General features: G+C 34.3%; 2 protein-coding genes across 5 annotated transcripts in view; both read left to right on the top strand.

The window, feature by feature from the left end:
- The window catches only part of tp53i13 (tumor protein p53 inducible protein 13), a 732,349-nt gene that overhangs the window by 220,260 nt on the left and 485,736 nt on the right, over window positions 1-26,353 (top strand). The window lies entirely within an intron of this gene.
- Window positions 1-26,353, top strand: part of dph1 (diphthamide biosynthesis 1) — a 178,700-nt gene that overhangs the window by 2,909 nt on the left and 149,438 nt on the right. For all 4 annotated transcript variants that reach the window (NM_001017861.1, XM_005157582.5, XM_005157581.5 and 1 more), the window contains 1 exon segment: window positions 3,319-3,468. In NM_001017861.1, coding sequence (NP_001017861.1) covers window positions 3,319-3,468 — 150 coding nt within the window.

Genomic DNA, 26,353 nt, shown 5'->3' with positions numbered 1-26,353 from the left:
CCCCAACCCCTTAAACTTAGGGGAAACTTTTCTCTATTTCGGACCCTGGAAATGATGGTGCGTGAAACTCCCAGTAGGTCAGCTGTTTCTGAAATACTCAGACCAGCCTCTCCGGCACCAACAACCATGACACGTTCAAAGTCACTAAAATCACCTTTCTTTCCCATTCTGATGCTCAGTTTGAACTGCATAAGATCGTCTTGACCATGTAGACATGCCTAAATGCATTGAGTTGCTGCCACGTGATTGGCTGATTAGAAATTTGTGTATTGCAGTTGGAAATGTGTACCTATTAAAGTGGCCGGTAAGTGTATTTAGCTGTCATTTCCGAAATTAATATTTTCAAATCTGTCTCAGTAAAATTGCTATAAACTGTTTTGAATTTTCACAGCAATTTTAACATCTTCCTATAAGTGATAATAGGGAAAGTAAATGTTAAGTTGATTATTGATTGATTGTGGTTGTTGCCCGAATATATATATAGTTGCCTAATGGATATGATGTTTAACAATATTTAATAATTTACTCCATATTAAATGGAGTGTGTATTGTGTGCTACTTTGTCCTGCTCTCTATTTCACTCCATTGTAGCTGGGCCAAAGACAGTAATGAGTTTTCTAGCCTTCTAACAATAAAAGTAAAATACAACTTTAAAATTAATATTATTACTACTGTCATTATTATTTTCCACTGAATGGCATTCATTGTACTTTATTTTACCTAGAAGTATTGCAAGGGATATTTATAACTAGTATCGTTTGATAAAAGACGCTATTTAAAGATCACTGTATGTATCCCCAAATATGAATTGCCATTTTAAATCCTTATTCTTTGCTCCATTTTTTTCAAATCATCACAGGTTTTACCCTGTTTCCAGCAAGTTTTTTATTCTTATTATTTAGCATATAATCAATTTCAAATGGTCATTCATTTACTTAAAAAAAAATGCTTTTTTAAATCTTACAGGTCAAAATAATGATATTATTAATGTTTATTTCTTAACAGTATATCTGCAACACTGGATAATGTTGGAGTGTGTGTGTGTGTGCGTGCATGCCTGCGTTCGTGCGTGTGGTTTTAATGCAGATAATCAGAATGGAAAGTGTCATGTTTGAACCCAGGCATAAAAATAAAATGTAATGTTTTTTGCCTGAATGCCCTTTTATTTTCTGGTTGAAAATGGAAATTATTTAAAAGAATATTGGAATCAGTATACTTATTATTTTATGTTTTCTGTCATTTATAGCTATGGCTTATTGTATTGTGTATATTTGTATATTTTTCATAAATAGTCTTGCAGCTGTGATCAGCACATTTAATATTCTTAAAATTAAGTTAAGTAAATGGAAAAACCACAGTGTTTTACACCTCTTAAATGATTGATTACTTAAGTGTTCATCCACAGAATTTGGCAGATAAACCTGATAAAGTAAAGAGGAAAGTATTGAACTCATAAAAAAAGGGAGGTGTAGGAAGCCAGTGAAAGTCCAGACAGCAGCTGAAATCTCTCATTAGTTATTCAGCAACCCTCTGCCCTTTGTCATTGTAAATTAATATTTGCTGCTTCAGTCCAGCATCTACATTATCAGGAGGATGAAGATGAAACCAGGGTGGACATTTCAGCAAGACAATGATTTTAAACACAGCCAAGGAAAATCTCAAATGCTTTCAGAGAAAGAAAATCAAGCTGTAGAATGGCCCAGCCAATCACCTGACTTGAATCCAATACAAATTAAAGATCAGATTTGATAGACAAGACCCACAGAACCAGCAAAATATTAAACACTGTTGAAGTCTGTGCAAACTCACACCTGAGCAATGCATGTGTCTGTATTCTCCACATGAGAGGTGTCTTTAAGCTGTCATCACCAAAAAGCCTTTTATATAAAGCATGAAATACGTTTCAGTAGTCCAGTACTTTCTCCTTGTGTCATTCCATTGTTATTACACAACAAATTTTTTTAGATTTTTTGTTTTGTTATATTTTTATAATTGTATTGTTTGAGATTTTACCAAACTTCCATGTCAACAGCTCCTTTAGAATTTTACTCCCAGGAAAAAAACATTACTTGTTCAATACTTATTTTCCCAGCTGTAGTAGTGTTCGGTATTAAACATTTTGTTAACTTCATTATTTTTCTAAAAATTCATTTGCCCCAGAATCTTTAATCAAACACCATAACCTTCTCCTCATTCAAAATGACCTTTCTTCAATTCTGGTCACATACACACACACACACACACACATATATATATATACACACACACACACACACACACACACACACACACAGTACAGGTCAGAATTTGTCACAAGTCAGAAAACAGCTGTGTGTGTATATATATTTTTTTTGTCCTTTAAAATTGTGAATTTCTTTTATATGATGTAAATTGACCACATTGGTCATCAAGCTTTTGGGGCTAGCCTGATTTACAACATTATCAATGGCTACATTTTAAAATCTATTTATTTCTGTGATTGAAAAGCTGAATTTCCAGCACCCAAATTCATTTTGCATTTCAAATGCTGATTTGGTGCTTCAGAAAAGTAGATGTAGCAAATCGAGAGCAGATTTGTGGCAATCATTGTAGTTTTAGCGAAGTAAAAATTAAATAACACTCATTAAGCGGAAAAGGTTGTTATAATTTAAGGAAAACCAACATTGATAATATTGATTTAACACTGAATCATTATAATAGAACTTTTTTTGTGTGTGTGTGTGTGTGTGTGTGTGTGCGTGCGTGTGTGTAAATACGGGAACAATTGCAACTGAGAATTGAGCATTGTAATTTACATCATGAAAAATCTAAACATATTAAATAGTTATTTTAAAAAGAGATTTTATTATCATCATTTAATATTTTTCTATATACATGTTTTTGGTTAAACAAATACTGTGGAAATAAGCTTGTAAACTATAGACCGAGCCTACATTTACAGATGGTCTATCTGTCATAGACTTCAAAAATAAATGGGTGTCACTGACAGACTCATTCTGCTGACGGCTGACCTCTCAGTTCAGCTGCTGTCCTGACGGCACGCTGATTGATTTGTGTGATGATTAATTTTGGATCTCAGAATTGAATGCATGGGCTTTCCTTTTCTTATTATATAGAGACCACAGCCCAATCAATTTTTCAAAAAAATGAGATTTTTAGTGGGACTTGCTAAGGCAATTTGCACATGCTGATCTGCATTTGCACAATACTGTTTTAAACACACTTGAGTTCAGTCACTGATGCTTTCAGCAAACCCATCTTTGAATTGTCCTCAAACCAATTTCGTTTATTAACTCTATTATTGTCTTTTTAATCTAGTGAAAGGTCCAAGGCGGGTGGCCAATCAGATACCTGAGGAGATCTTGAAAGATTCCGATCTCAACGAGGCTATTAAGGCTTTGCCTGCAAACTACAATTTTGAAATTCATAAAACAATATGGAGGGTCCGGCAAGCTAAAGCTAAGAGGGGTGAGTACATTTTAAATAATTTCAAAATCATACCTAAAACTCAAAGTTCTGTCTATTTTTAATCACCATTCACTTGTCACAAAAAAAAAAAAAAAAAAAAAAAAATGGAAAACTGAAACCTGGTATTGTCTTCCATATTTGTTTTTCCTAATTTGGATGTCAATTGCTACAGTTTTCTAACATTTTTCAAAAGCGTTATTATTTGTTCTGCCTTGTGTGGTTTTAAACTTACTAACCTAAACGTTAGTAGTATACTATGGAAGTCATTGGGTGCCAGCTATCAGCATTTTCCAAAATATCTTTTTTTGTGTTCAACATAAGAAAAATACATTGAATAGGTTTATTAGCCCCCTTTTATTATTATTATTTTTTTAATATTTCCCAAATAATGTTTAACAGAGCAAAGAAATTTTCACAGTATGTCTGATAATATTTTTTCTTCTGGAGAAAGTCTTATTTGTTTTATTTCGGCTAAATTAAAAGCATTTTCAAATTTTTTAAAATATATTTTAAGGTCAAAATTATTATTTGTTTAAGCTATATATATATTTGATAGTCTACAGAACAAACTATCCTCATACAAGGCCTAATTACCCTAACCTGCCTAGTTAACCTAATTAACCTAGTTAAGCATTTAAATGTCACTTTAACTGTATAGAAATGTCTGGAAAATATCTAGTAAAATATTATTTTCTGTCATCATGAAAAAAGATAAATAAGTCAATCATTAGAAATGATTTATTAAAAATATTATGATTAGAAATGTTTTGAAAAAAAAATCTTCTCTCTGTTAAACAGAAATTGGGGAAAAAAAATAAACGGAGCTAATATTGTATTCACATGTGGGTTGCCTGCTCCTTTATTTTAGCAACATTAAGGCTGACTTCATAAAATACATGCTCATTCAGGAGCACACACATAATGGTAAGTTATTTGAGGCAATTTACTTGACTGTGGTGCTTGCTGACAGAATCAGTTGTTTTTAATATATACTTATTATGAGTTCACACCATTTATAGTCAGTCTTTTTTTTTAAAGTAATTATTGCAGATTGAATATTTGACTTCAAACACATTCTTGACAATGAATTATACAAATTTTAAACAAAGCTATATAGATTTGTGCAGAAAGTACACGTTTACTTTTAACTTGTTCCAGGTGGTTCAGAATTGAATCTTTCTTTTTGTAGAGAATAACTCCATTTATTGTGCACTTTGCAGAACTTTTATACTTACAAGCAACTGCATTAAACACTACATATAAAGTAATGTGTATATAAAAGCATAATGGGGCACTTTAAAAATGTATTGAGCCATTTACTTTAGATGTTATTTTTCATTCATGTGTGCAAAAAGACTTTTTTGCTGCCTGCTTCAACAAAAGGTGCAACTCTGCTATATTGTAGGTAGTTTGAAAGCCACAAAAAGGTTGTGTGTTTTGGTTTATGTTATTAGGCTTCCAGTTTCAGTTCCAGCACATTAGTCATTCTGATTGTCCGTCTATAGAGCATTAATTTGCCTTAAAGTTCATCTCGGTTTGCAGAAAATGTAGCAGCATTACATAATGCATGTCTTGAGCTCATTGCTCTTATACAGGCTGCATTATATAGATTAATGTTCTTGACTATTGTGTTGTTTTATTTATATGGACAAAGTCAGGCAAAGTGAAACACAAAATTGCCTCAGAGGTTTCCACAGGCATAAATTATGTTGGTCTTTTTTTGGTGTACTCTGGAACAAAGTGCAAGCTTCAAATGACTGCAGAGGACTGCTTTAAATTTATGATGACATTTAGAGGCATAATTACCTTATTTTGTCAGGACTTTGCTTCAGCAAAATGTCGAAGATATGGTCATTAGCTTATTAACCATCAACTGATTCTGCTGAATAGCAAGGGCACGTTTGCCACTGCCAAATTACTTTTATTCTTTAGAGCATGAAATATTATCTTTGAGTTTTTTTATTCAGATTATGCTTGGCTTTAATGTAAGGTTAAATTATTAATGATCTTTACACACACACACACACACACACACACACACACACACACACACACACACACACACACTACCTAATTTATTATGCCTTATGTTAAATTCTACAAATAAGAACCTACTTTTAATCATTTTAAGCTGCATAAATAATGTATTATACATTAAAAAGGAATAAACAATAGTACGTTGATCAATAAGCATTACTTAAACGAATAAACTCAGTTTAAATATTTTTTAGTCATTAATCCTCAAAGACAGAATGTGTTATGGAGACTACTGTATGTGACCAAATAAATGTTCTTTGCTGCTTTAAAACATGTACACAATGGCCACTGTCCATACCATTGTCCATAACATGGTGTTATGAGCTGCATAAATAATGTATTATGAATTAAAAATGAATAAACAATAGTATGTTGATCAATAAACATGAACTTAAATTAATAAATTCTGTTAAAATAGTTGTTTGTCATTGGTCTCCAACTCTCCATAACACATTCTGTCCTGGAGGATTATGTGACCAAATTAAGGTTCATTGGTGCTTTAAAACATGTACACAATGGCTACTGTCCATACCATTGTCCATTACATGGTGTTATGAGCTGCATAAATAATGCATTATAAGTTAAAAAGGAATAAACAAAAGTAGGTTGATCAATAAACATTAACCTAAATTAATAAATTCTGTTAAAATGCTTGGTTGTCATTAGTCTCCATAACACATGCTTGAAAATGTGTACACAATGGCCACTGTCCATACCATTGTTCATAACATGGTGCTATGAGCTGCATAATGTATTATGAATTAAAAAGGAATAAACAATAGTTTGTTGATCAATAAAAATGGATCTAAATGAATAAATTCTGTTAAAATAGTTAGTTGTCATTAGTCTCCATAACACATTCTGTCCCGGAGGATTATGTAACCAAATTAATGTTTCTTTTGTGCTTTAAATATGTACACAATGGACACTGTTCAGCCTCATAAACTCTCAAACTGGAGCACCGTGGGCTGTTTTGTGTCAAAATATGTTATATGCTCTGTAGTGACTTCCATAAGTGGTTTTTGCACAGACCCTTTCAGATTGGTGTGAAGCAATTCCCCTTAGAAAACAACACTTATTGCTTGTTTGAAACCCCTCTAATGAGATCTCATGCAGTTTCTTAGTGAGATTTCAGCAATTATACGTGGTCAAGTTTTTCCCAGGGTTGCCCTAGTGTATCTCGCTACTGTAAAATACTCCTTTTATTAGAAGTAATTGCATCCTATTCTAATGCACATGCTTTACCTCCTTAAGCTAACCTCTGAGAATTTCATCAGAGCATTAAAAAAAAGATGGTGAAATCACAGCTAATCCTATTATTCGTGCCGTATCATTTATCGTTATGCAAATTTAATCCTCATTTAGTTTGATGCGTCCAATCAAGAGCTGTTTATCTCCGCATTGATGATGAATTGACTCTGCTTGAAGGCCTTGTTGTGCCGAGGCTTAGATTTACGGGTCTTGATCCAACAACCCTTTGGCTGTTCGCTAGCTTTGCTTGTTTAGCCTGCATTATTAATCTGTCTTAACAGTTGTGATGTCCATGCACTGCGAGCCAAACATGTTGTACAAATGACATTATCTATAACTTGTCAGAGCAGCCAAGTCAAAAAAGGCAGTTGTGCAAACATCCAAAGTTTGGTATTTCTGTGTGACCTTTTATGATTTTTGGGGGTCTTTTTATTACTAATTTGTCACTATAAAGGCTGATTTAAACCAGAGATGATTGCGATTTAAAAATACAGTTCTGAATCTGATAATTACATCCCCACACCTATAATTTATACAAAGCAGACATACAGTATCATTGACATTTAAAATAAAAATGTTTGTTCAGCTGATGAACAATAAAAACAATAACAGCCAATCAAAAGGCATCACACAGTTTATACCCTGAACATTTAAAGTGGCAGATGTCAAAATAGAAGGTTTTGATAAGAGTCATAATTTTTAGGGATGCACAATATATTCAACTTTTTTTATTAAGTTTTGCCTGATATGCTTGTTTGTTGTTGCTTAGTTTTGTCTTAATGTTATTAAGTATTGAAATATTGGAAGATATATTAAAGCTAATACATTCTGGATTATTTTTTGCTTGTTGAATGACTTCAGATGTGTTCTGCTAGCCATGAGGGTTTGTAATGGTGTTATTTATGACATGACGTATAACACGAAGCAGAAGTGTGCTTTAGAAAAGTTTTGCTAGAGGAAATACAAAACTCTAATAAAAATATTGTGAATGTACTTTCAACTGAACTTTTCTAGTAACCTCATTGTTCTCAAATTATGTCTACTGACTATTGATATTAACTTAAACTTTGCATAAACTGAAGTTTTTCATAAAATCTTGTTAACTTATTAAAATAAGCTATAATAATATACAGGGCATCTGCAGGGTTTTAAAAAGTCTTAAATTTCAAAAACACAATTCTAGGCTTCAGCTCAGTGAAATATTGTCTTGTAGGTCTTAAGTAATTTTAAACGGCTCCCAATTTTCCTTTATGCAAAGCTACCCAATCAATTCAAACACATCCAATCACCACAAATCTTTAGCAAAACTATATTTATAACTGTAGTTTGTTGTGTAAACATTTAGTTTTTGAAGAGTTTTTTTTAAAGTTATATTTAACAAAAAAGTATATATTCAACTAAGCTCTAATTATCTAATTTTTAATATCTAAAAGCTCTAATTAGATTTTTTTTTCTGTTGGCCATTTAAAAAGCTTTAGCGTTTAGCCCTATAGAAGTCTGTAATTTCACTCTTCATGGTCTTTGAAGTCTTAGTCATTTGTTTATTGCCTTATGTGAATTGGTTTGTGAATTGGTTTTATTGCTAGGCCCACACAGAATCTCATAAGCATGAGATTTATAGTCAGTAATTGAGTCTATTTATTTACTTGTGTAATATTATATTTATTCAGTTTTTAAATTAATTACAGTAATATTATTGACTAATATTAAAGGGCACATATTTTACCTCTTTTACAAAATGTAAGACAAGCTTTTGGTGTCTCCAGAATGTGTCTGTAAAATTTTAGCTCAACGCAAAAATCAGATTGTTCATTATATCCTCCAGAATCTGCCTCTTTTGGTGTCTGAATACATTGTAGCCGTTTGTGTAGCCTGTCGCTTTAAATGCAGATGAGCTGCTTCTCCCCGCCTACTGTTCCCATGTGTGTCTGCTTCTCATCATGTGTTATGTCAGATAAACAGCACAGAGACAGACTCTGATGAAGCTGAAATACAGCTCATTAATCAAAAATACAAAGTAAGTTTATTTCATGTATTTGTGATGGAGTTTATTCGAGTCTATGTGAAATGATAAGTCTCACACACATATTAGCGCATACTGTGGTGATTATAGTGGTTAAGAAATACATGGCAATTTTACTGTCTTTATTACAAACATGCTCTGTTTTAAAAACTTTAAACTTATAAAAATCACAGACAGTTAAAAAAATACTTTAATCCCAGTTTATTTGCAAACGTTCTGCGGACGTGTGTATACATGTTATTTTGGAAACATGCCGCATTTCAGTCAATTCGGTGGGCAGGGAAAACCACAGTCCTACGTCACTTTGCAGTGAGTCTCAAATCACTGGCATTTGAATCATATTTTAATGTCAGGAAATTTTAAAAAAGAGACTTGTTGGGTTTATAACACTCTAATATGACTGTGGACACACTATACCTATAGACAGTTCTGTCCAGCTTAAAGTTAATTTTTCATCATAGGTGCCCTTTAATAAATGTTCATATGTTTTACAGTACAGTATATAAAGAATTATTTTCTGTTTTTTAGTAGATTTATTATATGAGAGGCTTAATTTGTTAACAAAATAATTGGATATAATTAAATTTGCATTGTAAAAATTAAATAAGTTAAAAGGGTATTATTTTTTTATGTAATATATTAGGTTTTTAGTTATGATACTTCCAAAATTATTCTGCGTAAATCAGCCATTTTTATTTTTATTTTACATTTTTTTGCAAAGATCTGTGCAGATATTGAAAAAAAAAATGCCAGCAAATTCTGACTGGTCCTAGTTATCACTTTCTGAGAATAAAGAGTCATCGGGTATATGTATTGTCCAATTTACACGTTGCATCCTTACTATTTTTTTTTTTTTTAACTCTTACATTTTTTTTTTCTTCATATTTGCTTTAATGATTAAACAGGTCCTGGATAGTTTTCCTTAACTCATATTTGTGTTTGGCTGAAAAGAGTCATATACATCTTGGTTGGCAAAGTTTTATTATTAGATAAACTATTTCTTTAATGATCTTGAACATGGCAGGCAGCAAAACTCCAGTACATTCTAACAAACACGATGTTATTGTGATTTGTTGTGGACACTATAGTCATCATTACTTGTGTGAAAAGGCTTTACTGTTAACTGTCTGAAGGAAATTCATCTAAAGAGACTGTTGGTGGATCTTTCTTCATTTAATACATGTGTCAAAAAGCCCTCAAGATGATCCATAACATATAAACTTAAGATGAGGGATAAAAAAAAGATGAAGGAGAACAAGACTAGAAGCTTCAATTGGATTTGTCATATTTGGAAACCTGTTTGTTCACCATAAGGAATCTGTCTGTAGAGTTCAGACCCACAGCAATATCCAATTTTTAATCACACAAAGTCCTAATAATGCACCGCAGCCGCAGAAATGCCCAATTTCAAGCCTCTATTGATGTGAATGACAACAGACAAGTGTTTGATGTGCTGAATGTGTTAGCAGGTGGTTTGCGCCGAGCACTTTCATGGGAATTGGAGAGAATGCTACAGTCTGCTGAGCTCTTTGTTGTGGAGGGTTTTCATTTTTAAAAAGCCCCCACTTTTTCTAGACTCGGTGGCCAAAGATCATTTTTTACCAAATTCGCTCTCTTTTTCTAGATTTTTCTCATGAGCTTTCCACCATTATTTCTCACATATGCATAACTAATGAAGCAGTTTCAGTCATTCTTATAAAAGTTTTTATTTGTAAATATTCATTCATTCATTTTCCTTCAGCTTAGGAAAATCTGCGGAATTTTGTGGAAAATCTGCAGAATTCTGCGCGCGCAGATTCCGTGTGGGCCTACCTATGGGTCAAATTCAAGTCTTCCGCAACATATTGTATTTAAAATATCAAAATTGATTTTCTACACCAAGAAACCACAGCCATATCACCCTGTTGCCCAAGACCGGTTACTCACAGAAGCTAGGCAGGGCTGAGCCTAATCAGTTCCTGTATGGGAGACCACATGGGAAAAACTAGGTTGCTGTTGGAAATGATGTTAGAGGGGCGAGCAGGGTGCGCTCAACCTGTGCCCTGTGTGAGTCCTAATGCTTCAGTACAAGTGAAAAGTGGCTACACTTTCAGTGGGGGCTGTCTTTCGGATGAGGCATTAAACCGAATTCCTGACTCTCTGTGGTCATTAAAAATCCCATGGCACTTTTCATAAAGAGTAGGGGAGTAACCCCCGAGTCCTGGCCAAAGTCCTTCTATCGGCCCTTATGATTATGGCCTCCCAATCACCCCCATTCGCCGAATTGTCTCTCCACTTTAGCTGGTGTGTGGTGAGCGCACTGGTGCCATTGTCCTGTGACTGCTTTCGCATCATCCAAGTGGATGCTGCACACTGGTGATGTGGAGAGACCACTTTACTATCTTTTTCCATGGCTTTTTTTTATTTCACTTCCATGTCTGTCTATTTAATGTATTTATTGTAGGCTTAACTGTGTGTATTATCACTTTAAACTCTGTCTTGTATAACCCATATGAAATCTTCTTGTGCTGTAGCACAAACCTCATCTGCGTTCATTTCCTGCTGAGTCAAGGAGAACTTTATGTGATAAGTTTGCTTGTGCAGGGGTGATAGCCTTCCGGCACCACGCCGGATTTCCGGCGTACTGTGGCTGCGGGGAAAAAAAAAATCAGGTTCACGGATATTGATCTGTCATTTCTCTAGATTCACAGAATTCACTCACTGCTGAAAGCGCCGGATTGGTTTTTATTAAGTGCCATTTTGTGTGCTCGTGAATCATCTTTTGAGTGTAGACGCCATGTAAATAAAAGATTAATTGTGTAAATTAGAGAGCTTTATAAATAAAACGGATCTTTGTGAGATCTCTATGAACTAAGATTAGTGACGCTTTTTAGTGATAATAAGAGGAGCGTGCTTTGCACTTTCCAGGCTATAATCCATTCAGAATTTGTATGAAACTTTCGTTTTCGGCACATATACGCTGATATGTTTTGGGAATGACATCTGCATATTTACGCTGGGTTTATTCTCGAAATAACGGTGAAGCAATAGACGGGACAAAAATATATTTCCCCCTTCTCCTTAAACAACTTAGTGTTTCAGCTATGAAATAGTTCAGTTTTGTATGTAGCCTAATGGCAAAGTGTTTATATTTAGTTTCGTTTTTTATTCAGCTTATTTAGAAAAACGTTTGGAGCATTTTTTATTCGTTAAAAATATATTTTTTTTAACGAACAGCGCCCAGCGGAAGACCATCATTGTCTGTTTGATCAGTTTGCCTTCTCAGATCATCACGACTTGCCTAAAATAAAAGATATAAAACAGTTAAAGTATAAAACAATGGTAGCTTAAACGTTAAAGAATGTGTGCTATTAGGCGCATAGTTTGCTTATAAAAAGCTTGCAGGACATCGAGGCGCCAGAGCAATCACTTGCATTTTTTCAGTGGGAGCAATTTAAAGTTATCCGTCATTTTTGCTCACAAAGTACGAGTAATACATCAAAAAACGTTACAGCGTTTTTATAAAATAAAGAAAACCAAAATGATGCGCTTTCTGTCGTCTGGTTTTTGAACAGGAGCGCTTAACAAAATGAAGCAAAATGTATATGCCTCACAGACATAATAAATATATTTATAGAAAGCTTTAAATTATTACTTAACGAAATAAAACAAATCGACAGAAATACACAACTCCTCCACGGCTCCAATTGCGTTTTGAGATCCTAGATAGACTTTCTGGCTCAAAGACATTTATGCATGTTTATTTCATTGCTGTATTCTGACAGATTTCGCAAGGGTTCAGCAATTCTACCTGTCAGCTGGTACCAGCCTCAGTTTTGCGACTTGACTCGTTAGGCGTCTGTGTCTGGATGACAGCGAGAGAGAGAGATGAGATCAGACCTCAGATTTGATGTGTGGCCGCACGTCTCAGTTACTTTATTGCAATTTTTAATATTGACTCATCTAAATTAACTTTTCATTTATTAAAAGCCGAAATATTGCCAGACAGACGAAGCAACTTTCGTTTTTTGAAGAGAGCGTCCTCAGTGATAAAAGACGCGCGCACACACTGGTTAGCCCACTCTTTTGTCGGCCTATTCTTCATTGATTTTTTTTTTACATTAAACGCATAATAATCAATTGCAAAAAAAGATAATTTATTATTAAACTGTGAGATGATGGTCGCGTGATTTTAAAAATCAGTATGCGTTGCGCATTTATGGCTATTGATCTTATCTACCCGGGACCCACACATAGTTGAACATCAAGTGTTGAAAATGAGTGTATAAACTAGTTGTGTTTCCTCCAACTGCTGCCACCATTGTCAGGCAAAGTTTGCAGATTGCCTCATTTACCTACGTCTTCAGGTTCTCTTTTTGCAAAATATAGCCAAACAGGCGCTTTTGCATTGCGTTTTGACACTTATCCGTCCGCCATTCTCTTTCTGTAAATTCGACTCCTCTTGTTCTCTTGATGTGATAAATGAAATATGACGCATTGTAGCTATGATCAGATGATAATTATAGTGCATGCTCTCATCTTAGGTAAATTATTTAGAATTATGTTTCCCATTTAATTCAAATAAATATTTAAATAATTAAAAAAAAACAATACTTAAAAAAAAAAAAAAAAATGTGGGGACGGTGTCACGGTGAAAAAGTGATGTCACCGGTGTTGCGTCTTAACACCGGTATCACCGTCAACACCGTCTATCATGGCAAGCCTAACGTCCGGTTTTCCACTGTCATGTGTCACTCGCTAGTGGCATGTGTAGTGACCTGTGTCACTCAGAGTGTCGCGCTGCATGTCACTGCAGTGACATCGACACCCGGCGAAGCTTATGACATTAATTAACACGAGCAAAACCATATTTAATCATTACGCGACTTTTAACCTAATTTATCGCGTCGCAAGTTAGTTTATTTGCTGAGCTACTCCACGATGTTTTAATTTAAACGCATTTATTTTATGTATTCGTAGTCATACTTCCGTACGTAATATAGTCATTTGACAGTACATGTCAGTCAAATTTATTGTGGCATGCTTATGTATGGGAGGGGTTACACTTATCTGTTGTACTGTATATTATTGCATCCTGGCAGTTCCTTTGTTCCCTACAATATGGACTTCTCTATGTTTTTAATTCATTCATTTATTTTATTATTTAACTTATTTTCATTTAAAGGTATTTTAAATAATATCCTTTAAAAAGTTATAATAAAATGCATGTTGAAAACTCATAACATATATGCATGTAAGATAACAGGTGTCATTTGCCTAATGATTTCTAAATATTAAAGCAAAGAGACTTATAAGATTAATGTGCTTATAACGTGCTTATACTGACACCTGGCACATGTCACAAGATCACTGACACTGGCATGTGTCACTGACATTACTGGCATGTGTCTAAAAAGAGCCACTTGACAATAATGATGATCAGGGTTACACATCGGCTGTTAATATATTTGGGCCCAGGGGCCCACAAGTTATGTGTTAAAAGTGCGTTGCATACATAGTACCCCCACCCCTACTCACCTCAGGGGCAAGGAAAAAAAGTTCAGGCTCAGGAATTTTTTCCACTATCAGCCCTGCTTGTGTAAGAGACATACTTTTAATGTAATACATTAGATTGTAATGTTCTCAGGAGTTGAGTGTACGTGACGAGAACAGTGAGTCAGATCTGATATATAGACAAGCTTTCCACACACTAAACACTTATGTGATGTAGTCAAATCCCAAAAGTCCAGAGAAAAAGCACCTTTGTGAGATGCATTTGCTTTCTTTAATAAGAGGTGCTTTTAATTTTCTGACTTCAATGGCATCAGCAAAGTGAACTGGTTTTGCATATATTTTGAGATTCATTCATGGGCAATCACTGGACAAAAAGTAGCCCATTACCATTAGTGCTTTCACATTGTACAGTTTTCTGCAAATATCATAATTTGTCCTCTGTTAATGTTACCAAACATAATAGAGCAAAAAATTAGTCTGCATTCCTGCAAAAAAAAAAAAAAAAAAGAAAAAAAAGATGCCGTCAATTTAAAATCTTTGTCGAACAGCTCGTTATTTTGCTGAATGTCGAGATCAAATATTGTACTTTTTTCATAGACCAAGTAAAGCTGCAATTTTATTTCAGAGGGTAAATATTAGAAGCAAAAGCTCATTTTATTCTGTCATTTAATTAACTTTACTTGAACTAAATGGTAGAAACGTGGCTTTAAGTGGGTCAATAGGTTTCTTTCAATTTGCAGAAAGCAGCAAAAGAGAGATGGAGAGACATAAGAGCTGCTCAGCAAAGGTGAGCACTAACTGACAATACTTTTTCAGTAGGACCTTTTGGCAAAAATAAGAGCAGAACTTCAAAATACTGTAGAAGTGCTTGCTTGGCGTGTTTTCTGTATGTCAAGATGCACTGCAGGTTCTGGCTTAAGAAATATTAAGAGAGAATACTTTTAATTTATATTTACCACTATAACAAAAATGTAGAATTTTTCGGGATTAAATCATTTGGTATAGTTAGTTGTTTTTGTTATTATTTCTGTCTGTTAACTCCATAAATAATAAATCTCCTAGTTAGCTTACTTGTTTAAACATTCTTAAACTTCTGTCAATCTTAATTATATTTTTTACCCCTTCCCCTTGGCCCTTGAAAGAGTGTGAAGGACTTCAAAATATACCCCCTAAGAAGTGGGAGAGCACTACAACTCTTCATAATAGATCAACAATGGTGACTGCTGCAGTTATTCCAGTTGCGTTACTTTTGTAAAGTTTATATATAAAATAATTTTGAGAGGATCACATGCTTATGATTGACTATGGCCGGTCCCGCATTAGCTAATGCATGATACACCAAGCAGATGATTCTTAATTCACTATAAATAACCAGAGTTCCTTACCTTAGTCATTTTTGTCTTGAAGAATCCACCCTTTACACCTTCTTCCCCCCTTTTCCTTGACAGGGCGGCATGGTGGCCCAGTGGTTAGCACTGTTGCCTCACAGCAAGAATGTCTGTGGTTCAGATCTTTACCCGGCCAATTGACATTTCTGTGAAGATTTGCCCATGCTTGCATTGTTTTTTTCCAGGTTCTCCGGTGCCCTCCCACCAAACCAAATCTGCACTATTGATGAGCTCTTATATAGCAGTACATCTTCATAACAATCCTAAGTCCGGGTTCTGAGGTCAAATTCCCCTCTCACCCAGCTGCAAAAGGAAAGGAGCCCCGCGCTCAAGGATTTTATGAACTCAGGGCTCTCTCACAGGACAGGATGCCAAACATGCTTTATTATCAATCATTAGCTAAATGTGAACTCTTGAATTGGTATTTATTTTTAGGAAATCACAGAAGGCATTATTATCATGTTATCATAATGATATAATGTGGCAATAAGATCATAACTGTGCATTTACACCATGGTCATATTCATCTTATGTAAACACATTATGTTAACACATTTCTTTTTTTTCTTTTTTTTTTGTTGAGTTTTTGTTTTTAAATGCATGACCATGAAACAAACAGATTTATGAATATTTTAAAACATGTACTTGTTTGTTGTAAAAATACTTAATAGTGCCAAAAAAAATTTTAACAGCCATGTTGCCGTTTCATATGGTGTATTCTGTCATGTTTTCGTACCCCTTGGTTTCGAATGTGGTCCTGGAAAATCTCAGTTTCAAAGGCTATCTAGCCCTTTCCCTTAGCTCTATGCCTTCAAGCTAAAGAGAATTGGGACACGTGAATGCCAAAACGAGGGGAAGGGGTAAGGGGACAGGCAAAAGGGCTTGGGCCTTGGTCTTTTTACACTACACTGATTGTACATTTGCAAACCATGCATTATTTTTGTTTTGTATTCGTGTGAGTGTTGGTAAATCAAGAATAAGTTGTCTTTTTGAATGAACTATCCCTTTAAATAAAGAACTTTATTTATTTATTTTTATTATTTCTTACACAATAATATTTTAATCTTTTTAAAAAAGCCATTAAAGGGATCTTTGTTAAATCAAAGAATTTACATTTTTTTTTAATAGAAAAAAAAACCCATATAACTATTTGAATGTGTAACTGTAAATAAATAGAATTTTTGCCATGGGAGGAATGAATTATATTTTGGCCACAGTTATTTATCTAACTTAAAACATGCTGAAAAAAATCCAACCCCACTCTATTTGAATGGTAATGAAGCATTGAATATGATTTCTATGGCACATTTTGGACTTTTCACTAATGATTCAGGGCAGCAGCCCCTTGCCCATGCAGGTCTATAGTGTCATTCCAGGTTCATTATAGTATTTTTTCCCCTTTCTTGATCATCTCTGCCTCAGTAGGCTTCATCAGAGCTGCGCAAATATCTGTTTGTGTACTCATTTCACATAACGAGGATGCATTGGCTGCCTGACTGATTATTTGTGTGTTTTTCTGGCCTAAGGATGCCGATGATGAATGCAGATGATAGTAGAGATGACTTTTCTCCCAGATTAATTCATTCTTGTGTTTGATTAATTAGTCCACGGTGTCTTGAAATAAATGTGATCATAATGCAAACTTTATCTGCAGGGCTGTTTGTTTACTTGCCTATGGAAACTAAACCTCTCTCTAGGATTATGCAGAAATACTATTTATAGAGAATATAGGGCATACAGTAACACAGTTTGTTTAGTTTTTAAGCTGAAGCCCCCGAAATTGTTCTAGTGAAATTAGAGCTGGTTTTGTGTACAGTAATTTCCAACATTATCAGGCCTAAATGAAGATTGTTTAGTTTGTTTCTGAGAGTTTGAAGCAATATTTGAAAAAAATAAAATAAAAAATAAGATCGGTAAATAACTTAAGACTACCATTAGCCTATATTTATGATGACTTAATAAGCAAATGTGGTTCTGAGGCTCCACCTTCCTTTCTTCTTTGACATGGAAATCTACTCTGGTTCTTTTAGCATGTTCAGTCCATTAACAACTATACTTATATACTATAGGACTGATATGCTTCGAACTAATTTGAAAAAAAAAGAGCTAAAATGAAATCATTTTGAACAAAATCTGGCTAAATCGAAGTCTTTATGAGTTTGTTTCAGCAGTTTGAGCAAACATTTTTGGGGAGTTCGTATTGGATCTAATCTCCTTTGAGCTACCATTGGTCCATGGCGATTAAGCAATTGGTGGGTGTATTCTGGAACTCCGCCTTATTAAATATGTGTCATATTCTCACAGTTCAGAAAAACATCCAGCACAACAACACCAAATTAGCAACATGATAACACTGGAGGGTTGAGTAGCAGAGCTGGTACAGATGTATTCGCACATGCGGAATTCAATTGTGTAAATACTCTAAGGATTTCACAGTGTCCACAGCAAATATAAAGCAATGTGACGTGGCGCTTCTCACGTAGAAGTTTGTTTGTCAGATGTTTATGAAATTGTTTTTGTTTCTTTGTCACCGTTTTTGTGGCGTTAAATAGTACATCCAAGGAGTGTGACAAATTTACAATCCCACCTACTACAGCGCAGGGGTGTCTGAAGGTACAGTATGTAAACAGTATAACATCACTCTGCCTTTCGAACTTATTTTTCCCTCAAATGAAAGACGAAAAAGAACTTCAGTTGAAGTACAGTGGTCCCTCGCCATAACTCGTTTTATCTTTTGCGATCTCGCAGTTTTGTAGATTTTTTTTAGGGCAAATTGACATGCTTTTTTACAGCACGTTGTGTTTTGTGTCCTGAGTGGCTGTAGACCATTGTAAATCGATCTCTTTTGTGCTGTGTCTCCTCTACAGTACAGAGTGCGTTCAGCTTGCCAAATTTAAATAAATCTTTGATCACTAGCAGTGTGACTCTGGAGTGCTTCAGCCTACTGTATGTTTGCAAGTTTTCTCGCCAACAAACCCCATAATGTCGACGAACCATTCTGCTCCATTAAAGGCACCTGTTGTAGCACCCAAGAGGCAGAGTAAGATCCTAACTATCGTAAATATAGTTGAAGTTCTGGACATGCTAAAAGAAGATAGAAGTTATGCAGCTGCAGGGTGCCATTATAAAATTAATAAATGAAGATCAAATTATTTTCATTTTGGTTTCATTCTATAATACTGGACTTGTTTTTCTATAAAGGTTTGAACTTTGAGCGTGTTTATACGAGAGAATAGTGTGAAAATGTTAACCTCTGTCTGAGAAATGTGTATAAAGTGTGTAGTGAGGGGTTTTGTAGCCTTAAAACTTATAATAATTGTAAAAAATAAAGCTGACTGCTTTGTGGTTATCACCTATTGCAGGTTATTTTTAGAATGTAACTCTCACAAATAGCAAGGGACCACTGTATACCAGGGTCTTCAGAACATCACTATGCTCCCACATCACTATGTTTGTATTCTTTTTTTTAATTGTTTTTCTCGTTTTGTTTCTCAAATGTTATTTTATTTATTTTTTGTTGTTATTGTTTAAAGGTATGTTTGCTGCATTCTTGAATATTCTCTTAAAGTCAACATGTGGATAAAATGTCTAAATTGTCCTTTATTAATTTATTTAAATAATATTTTATGGGGAGTTTTCACCTTTAATTAATAGAACAGTACAGTGTATAGACAGGAAAGCATGAAGAGCAGAGAAAGAGGAAGGATCATTACAGGACCTCAAGGTGGGAATTGAACTCGGGTCACCAGAAACACTGGATTGCCATGTGTTGACGCACTAACCACTCAGCTATTGGTGCCAACAAAAATTATCATTTATTTTCATTACAAGCGAAGAATGATTAAGAACGCAAATGAAAGTAAATCAGAGTTTTCTTGTGAATCTTCTGAGCTAATGATTTTTAAATGGGTTCTATTGGACATTCTCTTGTCAATACAGTAGGGATGTAAACTCTTAAAGCTGTAAGCTCTTGAGTAGGTTGATTGTCGGTTACATTTGTGAACATTTCAGTTGAGAAAGATAGAGGAAGGATGACATGGTGGCTCAGTGGTTAGCACTGTCACCTTACAGCAAAAAGGTCGCTGGTTCGAGCCCCGGTTGGGTCAGTTGGCATTTCTGTAAGGAAATTGCTTTGTCTTCTTGTATTAGCGTGGGTTTCCTTCCGGGTGCTCTAGTTTCTCCCACAGTCCAAAGACATGCAGTACAAGTGAATTGAATAAATTAATTTGGCTGTAATTTCCCAGTACTGGGTTGCGGCTGGAAGGTATCTGCTGTGTAAAACATATGCTGGATAAGTTGGAGGTTTGTTCCGCTGTGTTGACCCCTGATGAATAAAGGGACTAAGCTGAATGAAAATGAAAATGAATGAATGAATGAATGAATGAATGAATGTCACAGGAATCATGATAAATGTTTTTAGCTGAATAAACATTTTAATTTTATGTTTATTGTGTGGATCAGGCAGGTGTGTTTGGCCCAAATCTCTTTTGGATTCATGCTTTATATTTTACCTTCTGAATTTGCGGTCAAAGTTCTACTGAGTGCATATTTTACAAGAAATGTTATTTGTGAATGGATTCTTGTGGTCTTGTCAGTCATTCCTCCTTTACATTATCAGTGAAAGCAGGCTCTTACTGCCCTGCTGTGACTCATGCTGCAAAGAGCAAAGCAGATGATTTCAATTTAGCATCCATTGTACAAATGAACTAAATCTAACTAAATCTGTTTTTATTTCTATAAAAAGCAAAAGGGCAGTTTAACACTGACTACAGCAGCAAGCCCGTAGTGGATGTATTTACAGACATGAAAAGAAAAGTGGATGATGTATCTTCAATAAATGATTCAAATATAATAACTATGAATGAGCACAATCAAACTGTTTATTTACTGTATATGAACAAACATCTGTTTTTCTTTTGTATTGTTCAATTACTAAATTGAGGTCTTGAAACGAAGAACTATATTTCATTTACTCCATATTTTTAAATTTTGTGGAAATAAGATTTGTTTCAATTTGATTGTGAGCATTATATTATACAGTTTTATTTTACTTTAAGAAAACCAACAAAAGCTTCTCAATTCTAAGGAGATAAAATTTTTTTTAGCTTCAGTATTAAAAATCGAAAGGTATTGGGATTTATTTATTTTTTTTCCAATGTGGAAGAGCAGTATATTTTCAGTTAGTGTGAAATAACAGTACAACTCCAAGTTATCAAATCACTTTAAATAACTAAAGATCTGATTCCTTTATTTTAGTTTTTATACAGTAAAATAAACTTCATGTTAATATTAAGCATTTTTTTCAGGTTTATTATTATTATTATTATTATTTAAAGAGAAAAAACAGTTTGAACAATGTACAATACATAGACCTTATTACAGTACAGGCAATAACAATAAACTATAAATAAATAAATAATATGCAGACATGCATCATGGCTAAATATTGTCATTTATTTAGAAATATAGGCTACACGGGTGCGCTGGCCTATGTACTACTTATCTGAACATGCAGATTATCTGAACATGCAGCTCAACTCCTTGTTCAAGCTCTTGTTCTCTCCAAACTGGATTACTGCAACTCTCTACTTGCTGGGCTTCCAGCTAACTCTATCAAGCCTCTTCAACTGCTCCAGAATGCAGCAGCACGAGTTGTCTTCAATGAACCTAAACGAGCACATGTCACTCCGCTGCTAGTCCGTTTGCACTGGCTGCCAGTTGCTGCTCGCATCAAATTCAAAACTCTGATGTTTGCCTACAAAGTGACTTCTGGCCTAGCTCCTTCTTATCTGCACTCACTTCTGCAGATCTATGTGCCCTCCAGAAACTTGCGTTCTGTGAATGAACGTCGCCTCGTGGTTCCATCCCAAAGAGGGAAAAAATCACTTTCGCGAACGCTCAATCTGCCCAGTTGGTGGAATGAACTCCCTAACTGCATCAGAACAGCAGAGTCACTCGCTATTTTCAAGAAACGACTAAAAACTCAACTATTTAGTCTCCACTTCACTTACTAATCTGCAATTGCCTATTTGAATATCACACTAACTGTAAAAAAAAAAAAAAAAAAAAAAAAAAAAAAAAAAAAAAACTACTAACACTTCCCTTCTTAGACTTTACAGACCTGAAACTTGCCTTTAGTACTTATTCATTGTTGCTCTTAGTTGTGTAAATTGCTTCCTTGTCCTCATTTGTAAGTCGCTTTGGATAAAAGCGTCTGCTAAATGACTAAATGTAAATGTAAATGTACTACTTCAAACTGTTCAACTAGTGATACAATTTAAATAAATATATAAATAAACTCTGCTAGCCTTAGTTTACGCAGGACTGGCCATAAATATGCATTGATACAGCTTTATTTTAAATGCATGGTGTCTAGTTTATTTTGATGGGTTAACTATTTATATACTGTTAGCGATCCTCAGTGCGTTTAGGAAGAAAGAGAGATCACATATATGGTTCTTCCATTTACCCTCTTTCAGTGGATTTTTCGCTGGTGTTTGTTTTCCTTTTCGATTCAAATATAGTTTCCCAGCATCCCGCAAAGTAGGGCTAAGCGATATGGCAAAAATGCTATCTCCATTTTCTGTATTGAACAATAAAGTTATATATTTCGATACAAGTTGTTAATGCTTCCAGATTTAAAAGAGTACCCCAACAAAAATTAGAGGTGGCCTAGTCTCTTATATCAGCACATTTTTAGATTCCCTTTGTTGCACATTTCTGCTGTGTGACTGGCTCTTAGAGCAATAGAGTAAAAGAGTCGAGAGCATATCATTGTTATTGACAAATTTATTGTGATATAATATTGCGATATAATATTGTCTATCTGCCTAGCCTTACCTCAAAGCCTTCCTTACTGTCTTTTCATTTGTTCATGTCAGCTCTCTTTTTTTGCAGAGGACTTGCCTTTCATTGTCTGAAGTGGACATGACAGCAAACAGCATCTCTATTCTTTTTAGTGAACATAAACAGACTTTTTTCCCATAAAATATTTCAATGTTTATAATGCAGACACTTGGTCACGCGAAAATATCCTCAAACTAGGTTTGCACGTTTTACTGGTACTATGGTGGTATTGCGATACTGTAGCTCCAAAATACTGGAGGTGCCACTGTAGTTTGTAAATGGTAGCATCGTCATTAATGGTCTATCTACAATAGATAATGTGCATGTGGAAAAGTCACTAAAATGCTCACGTTTTTGCAACAATATACAATTTTGTTTTAATAGTCTCAGGAGCCATTTAAGGTTGTATGTTTTCTGATGTTTCAAACGCACACCTATATCGGTTAATTTCTGTTCCTGTATATATGATTTAGTAGCTACAACAACAGCAACAATCTCTTAAAAAGAACAAATCACAAAGTGAAGTTTTAAAATACTTTGAACCTGATAAGATAAAAATAAATACAAATAAATAAATAAATAAAATAGAAGAAAATCCAAAATAGTAACAAGAAACATTGGAACAAATTTTGACCACTTCATATAGCCTAAATTTGTTGGAAAACTACTCTTTTTGTAAAAAAAAAGTTCATTTGGTATAATTTGTATCTTTTTTTATGTATTTTTTCTTAGCAAGTTATCTACAGAATAAACAAAAAGAACTCATACATTTTGTAAAGTGACATGCAAATAATACTTTTTTTTAAATAAGGGAATTGTGAATTAAATTCAGGTAGACCTATTATAACATCTAAAATACAGTATTTTGGACATTTTGTTTTAGAATTTGGGTAGTATGGCAATACTATTTAGTAACGGGATACTTCAGCTGGTATAGTGTCGTAAGATGAACTAAGGGTATCGCGACAGCCCTACCCCAAACTGTTTCTGTATACAAAGTACACACATACAATTAATGTCACATGGTTATCCTAAATTTGTTTTTTGGACTTTTACAGTTGTTCATCGCACAAACCTACTTTGTGTTGGGTTTATTTTATTGGATTTAGGTTTTGTTGTCTAATATACATTTCAGAATTTTGTTTGCAAAATAATAAAAGAAATCCTTTTTATTCATGTTTGTGTTTAAAATGTAATTGTGAGAAAACCATATTCGCAGATAGGTGAAATGTAATACTACCTTCTTGTCATTAGCCCTGTTTCCTTCATAACATGAAGCGATGCTTTGCAAAATGTGCAAAATCCAAAGTTCAGAGTCACTAGTTTCTGCTATGATACTTCAAACATGCAAAATAAAGCATAGTGATAAACACAAAATCATAACTAATACTGTCTAATTGTCATGTTCAATCATCATTTAGAATAAATTACTTCATCGTAACATACCTTTTCCTATTTGTTCAGCTTTTATTGTTGTTTCGGTTTCTTGTCGATCATTCACATAGTTTGATGAGGGTTAACATTTAGTTTCTCAGTTGTTGTGATGTGGTAACCGGTGTAGCTGAACACACCAAGCACATTTATCTGTGTGCGCCCTCCACGTCGGTCAGGGGTTCTGGCATTTTGGCATTTTCTTGAGCTTCTATGACATTTCTGGATGTGCGGCGTATAAATATGTGTTCACTTCGCCCTGAGTCTGTGCCCGGCCTCTTAGCGGAATGAGCTCATCAATGCGCGGACGAGGACGGATGGATGGAGAGATTTGTCAGGCAAGGCTGTACTGAGCTCAATAACCTTTTACTGTTAATAAACTCGCCCTTTCACAGGTAATGACCTGTCTGTGTCTGTCCGGACTGAAGGGGGCCAGTCTTTTAACCTTTCATAAGAGAGTTGCCCTGCCCAGCTGTATTCCTCCTCCTTCCTTTCATCCATCACTCTTCCGGGCCGATCTTTAACTTGTCTGCGCTCAGAACATATTGCATATGTTTTTTTTTTTTTACTTTTCACTTCTTCTTTTATTTATTGCATGTTTCTTCCCAGCTGAGCCGTTTTTATATTGTTTCACAGTTTCTTAAATGAGGGTGTGATTTCTAAGTAGGGCATATGCTCCAGAGCTCACACTGATGTATGTATTTTCAAAGGCAGGACTTAACTATACCCTTTTTTTTTTTACTTTTTCCACTTTCCACTTTTTTTTTTACTTATTATCCCCTCACAACCAAAATCAATTATATAAAACGTGACAATATACATTGATGCGTAATAAATATATGCGATTGCAAATTCATGGAAATATATTTTTAAAACGTTGCAACTTATTGTCAGGATTCTGTGCTTTCCACTGTCAGGTATTTCATGTGTTTTTTTTTTTTTTAATCAAGTGATTTCTTTGTTCAGTTTTCCCGCCATTTATCAGAATTCATTAGTTCCACCTGTGTTCACACCCCTGTTTGTCATTTATTTAATCATGTGTCAAACTCTCTAGTTTTGGATATTTATGGTGTAAACGTGCATATACAAATTATTTATAATTGAATAAACAGTTTTGAGTGTGATGGCTCACATGATAAAAATGAAGTTGTGAAGAGTTGTGAAGTTTTGGAATAAGAGTTATCTCATCAGATTTGATCAACAAGCCATTTGCAATTAGTTTTTGTCCAAACTACAGAAAATTGTACTTGCTGTTTGCAGACATGTGCCAAAGCATTTGCAATTTTCTTAAACCAATAAGAAATGCCACTCTGAAGTAAACAATAAGCTAATTGTTCAGAAATCTATCTTATTGTTTTATAAAATAATTTTTTTTGTCCCACTTTATATTAAGTGTTGCTTATACCTAGGGCCAGACAGAATCTGCAAACATTTTTTGATATTTTAGCGCAGAATTTTGTTAAAAATCTGCGGACTTATGCGGAATGATTTTGGGACTATCATAACTAAACTTCATATATGAAATAAAAAAAAATTACCTTTTAACTTTTTATTTAATGTTCAGTATGCAAATCCAGTTAAATGCACTTTATGTGGTAAACAAAACAAGTCTTTCATATAATATATTTACTAAAAGACTGAAAATATTACTTTACAAATTGTGTTGTAAATAAATCTGATAAACATTTTCATATTAGTCAGTAATATTACTGAAATTAAAAAAATATTTTTTGTGGGCCTACTTGTACCTGTGAGCTTACATGGTAACTAGATGGTTAGCTACAGTATATGTACATAATGGTGCATAGTATTTACTTGTGTAATACTGGTGTAACTACACACATGTAACAGCTCACTGAATAGTATTTGCAAGTTCAAATGTGTAACAAGACATTAGTAACAAGACTAAGAAAGTACACATCTCTAACAAGAATTATGTAAGTGCATTGTTTAACAACATGTACTAGCAGGTGTTTTCCCACTTCCACATGCTTTTCCATGTGTGCATACCATGTACTTCTGAACATTGTGTTAAAATAAGAATGTCAGAACGCTGCATTAGAAGGTTTCACCTTGTGATACCAGTGTAATTAAAGTGTAAATTAAATCCTCAGGAACTGTCCACTCAACATAAAGTGTAAAATTATCACAAATTACTGTGTAACTTGTAAAAATATACTCTATGGAGTGCTTTATTAACAGTGCACTTGCTTGGTGAATCCTCAGAAACTGTCCAGTCAATATAAAGTGTAAAATGGTCCCAAATTACTGTCCACTATATAAAACCTAAGCCTTTTTACAACTGTTTAACAACAGCAAACTTCCAAAAATGTATAAGTGTAGATAAAAACATACAAATGGCTTGTGTTTATATATTGTTTTACGGTAAATTGTAGAATCACATTAGTAATTCACA

Source organism: Danio rerio, chromosome 15, assembly GCF_049306965.1.
Source record: "Danio rerio strain Tuebingen ecotype United States chromosome 15, GRCz12tu, whole genome shotgun sequence".
Taxonomy (NCBI): domain Eukaryota; kingdom Metazoa; phylum Chordata; class Actinopteri; order Cypriniformes; family Danionidae; genus Danio; species Danio rerio.
The sequence above is the reverse complement of the archived record's forward strand: the minus strand, read 5'-3'. Positions and strand labels throughout refer to the sequence as shown.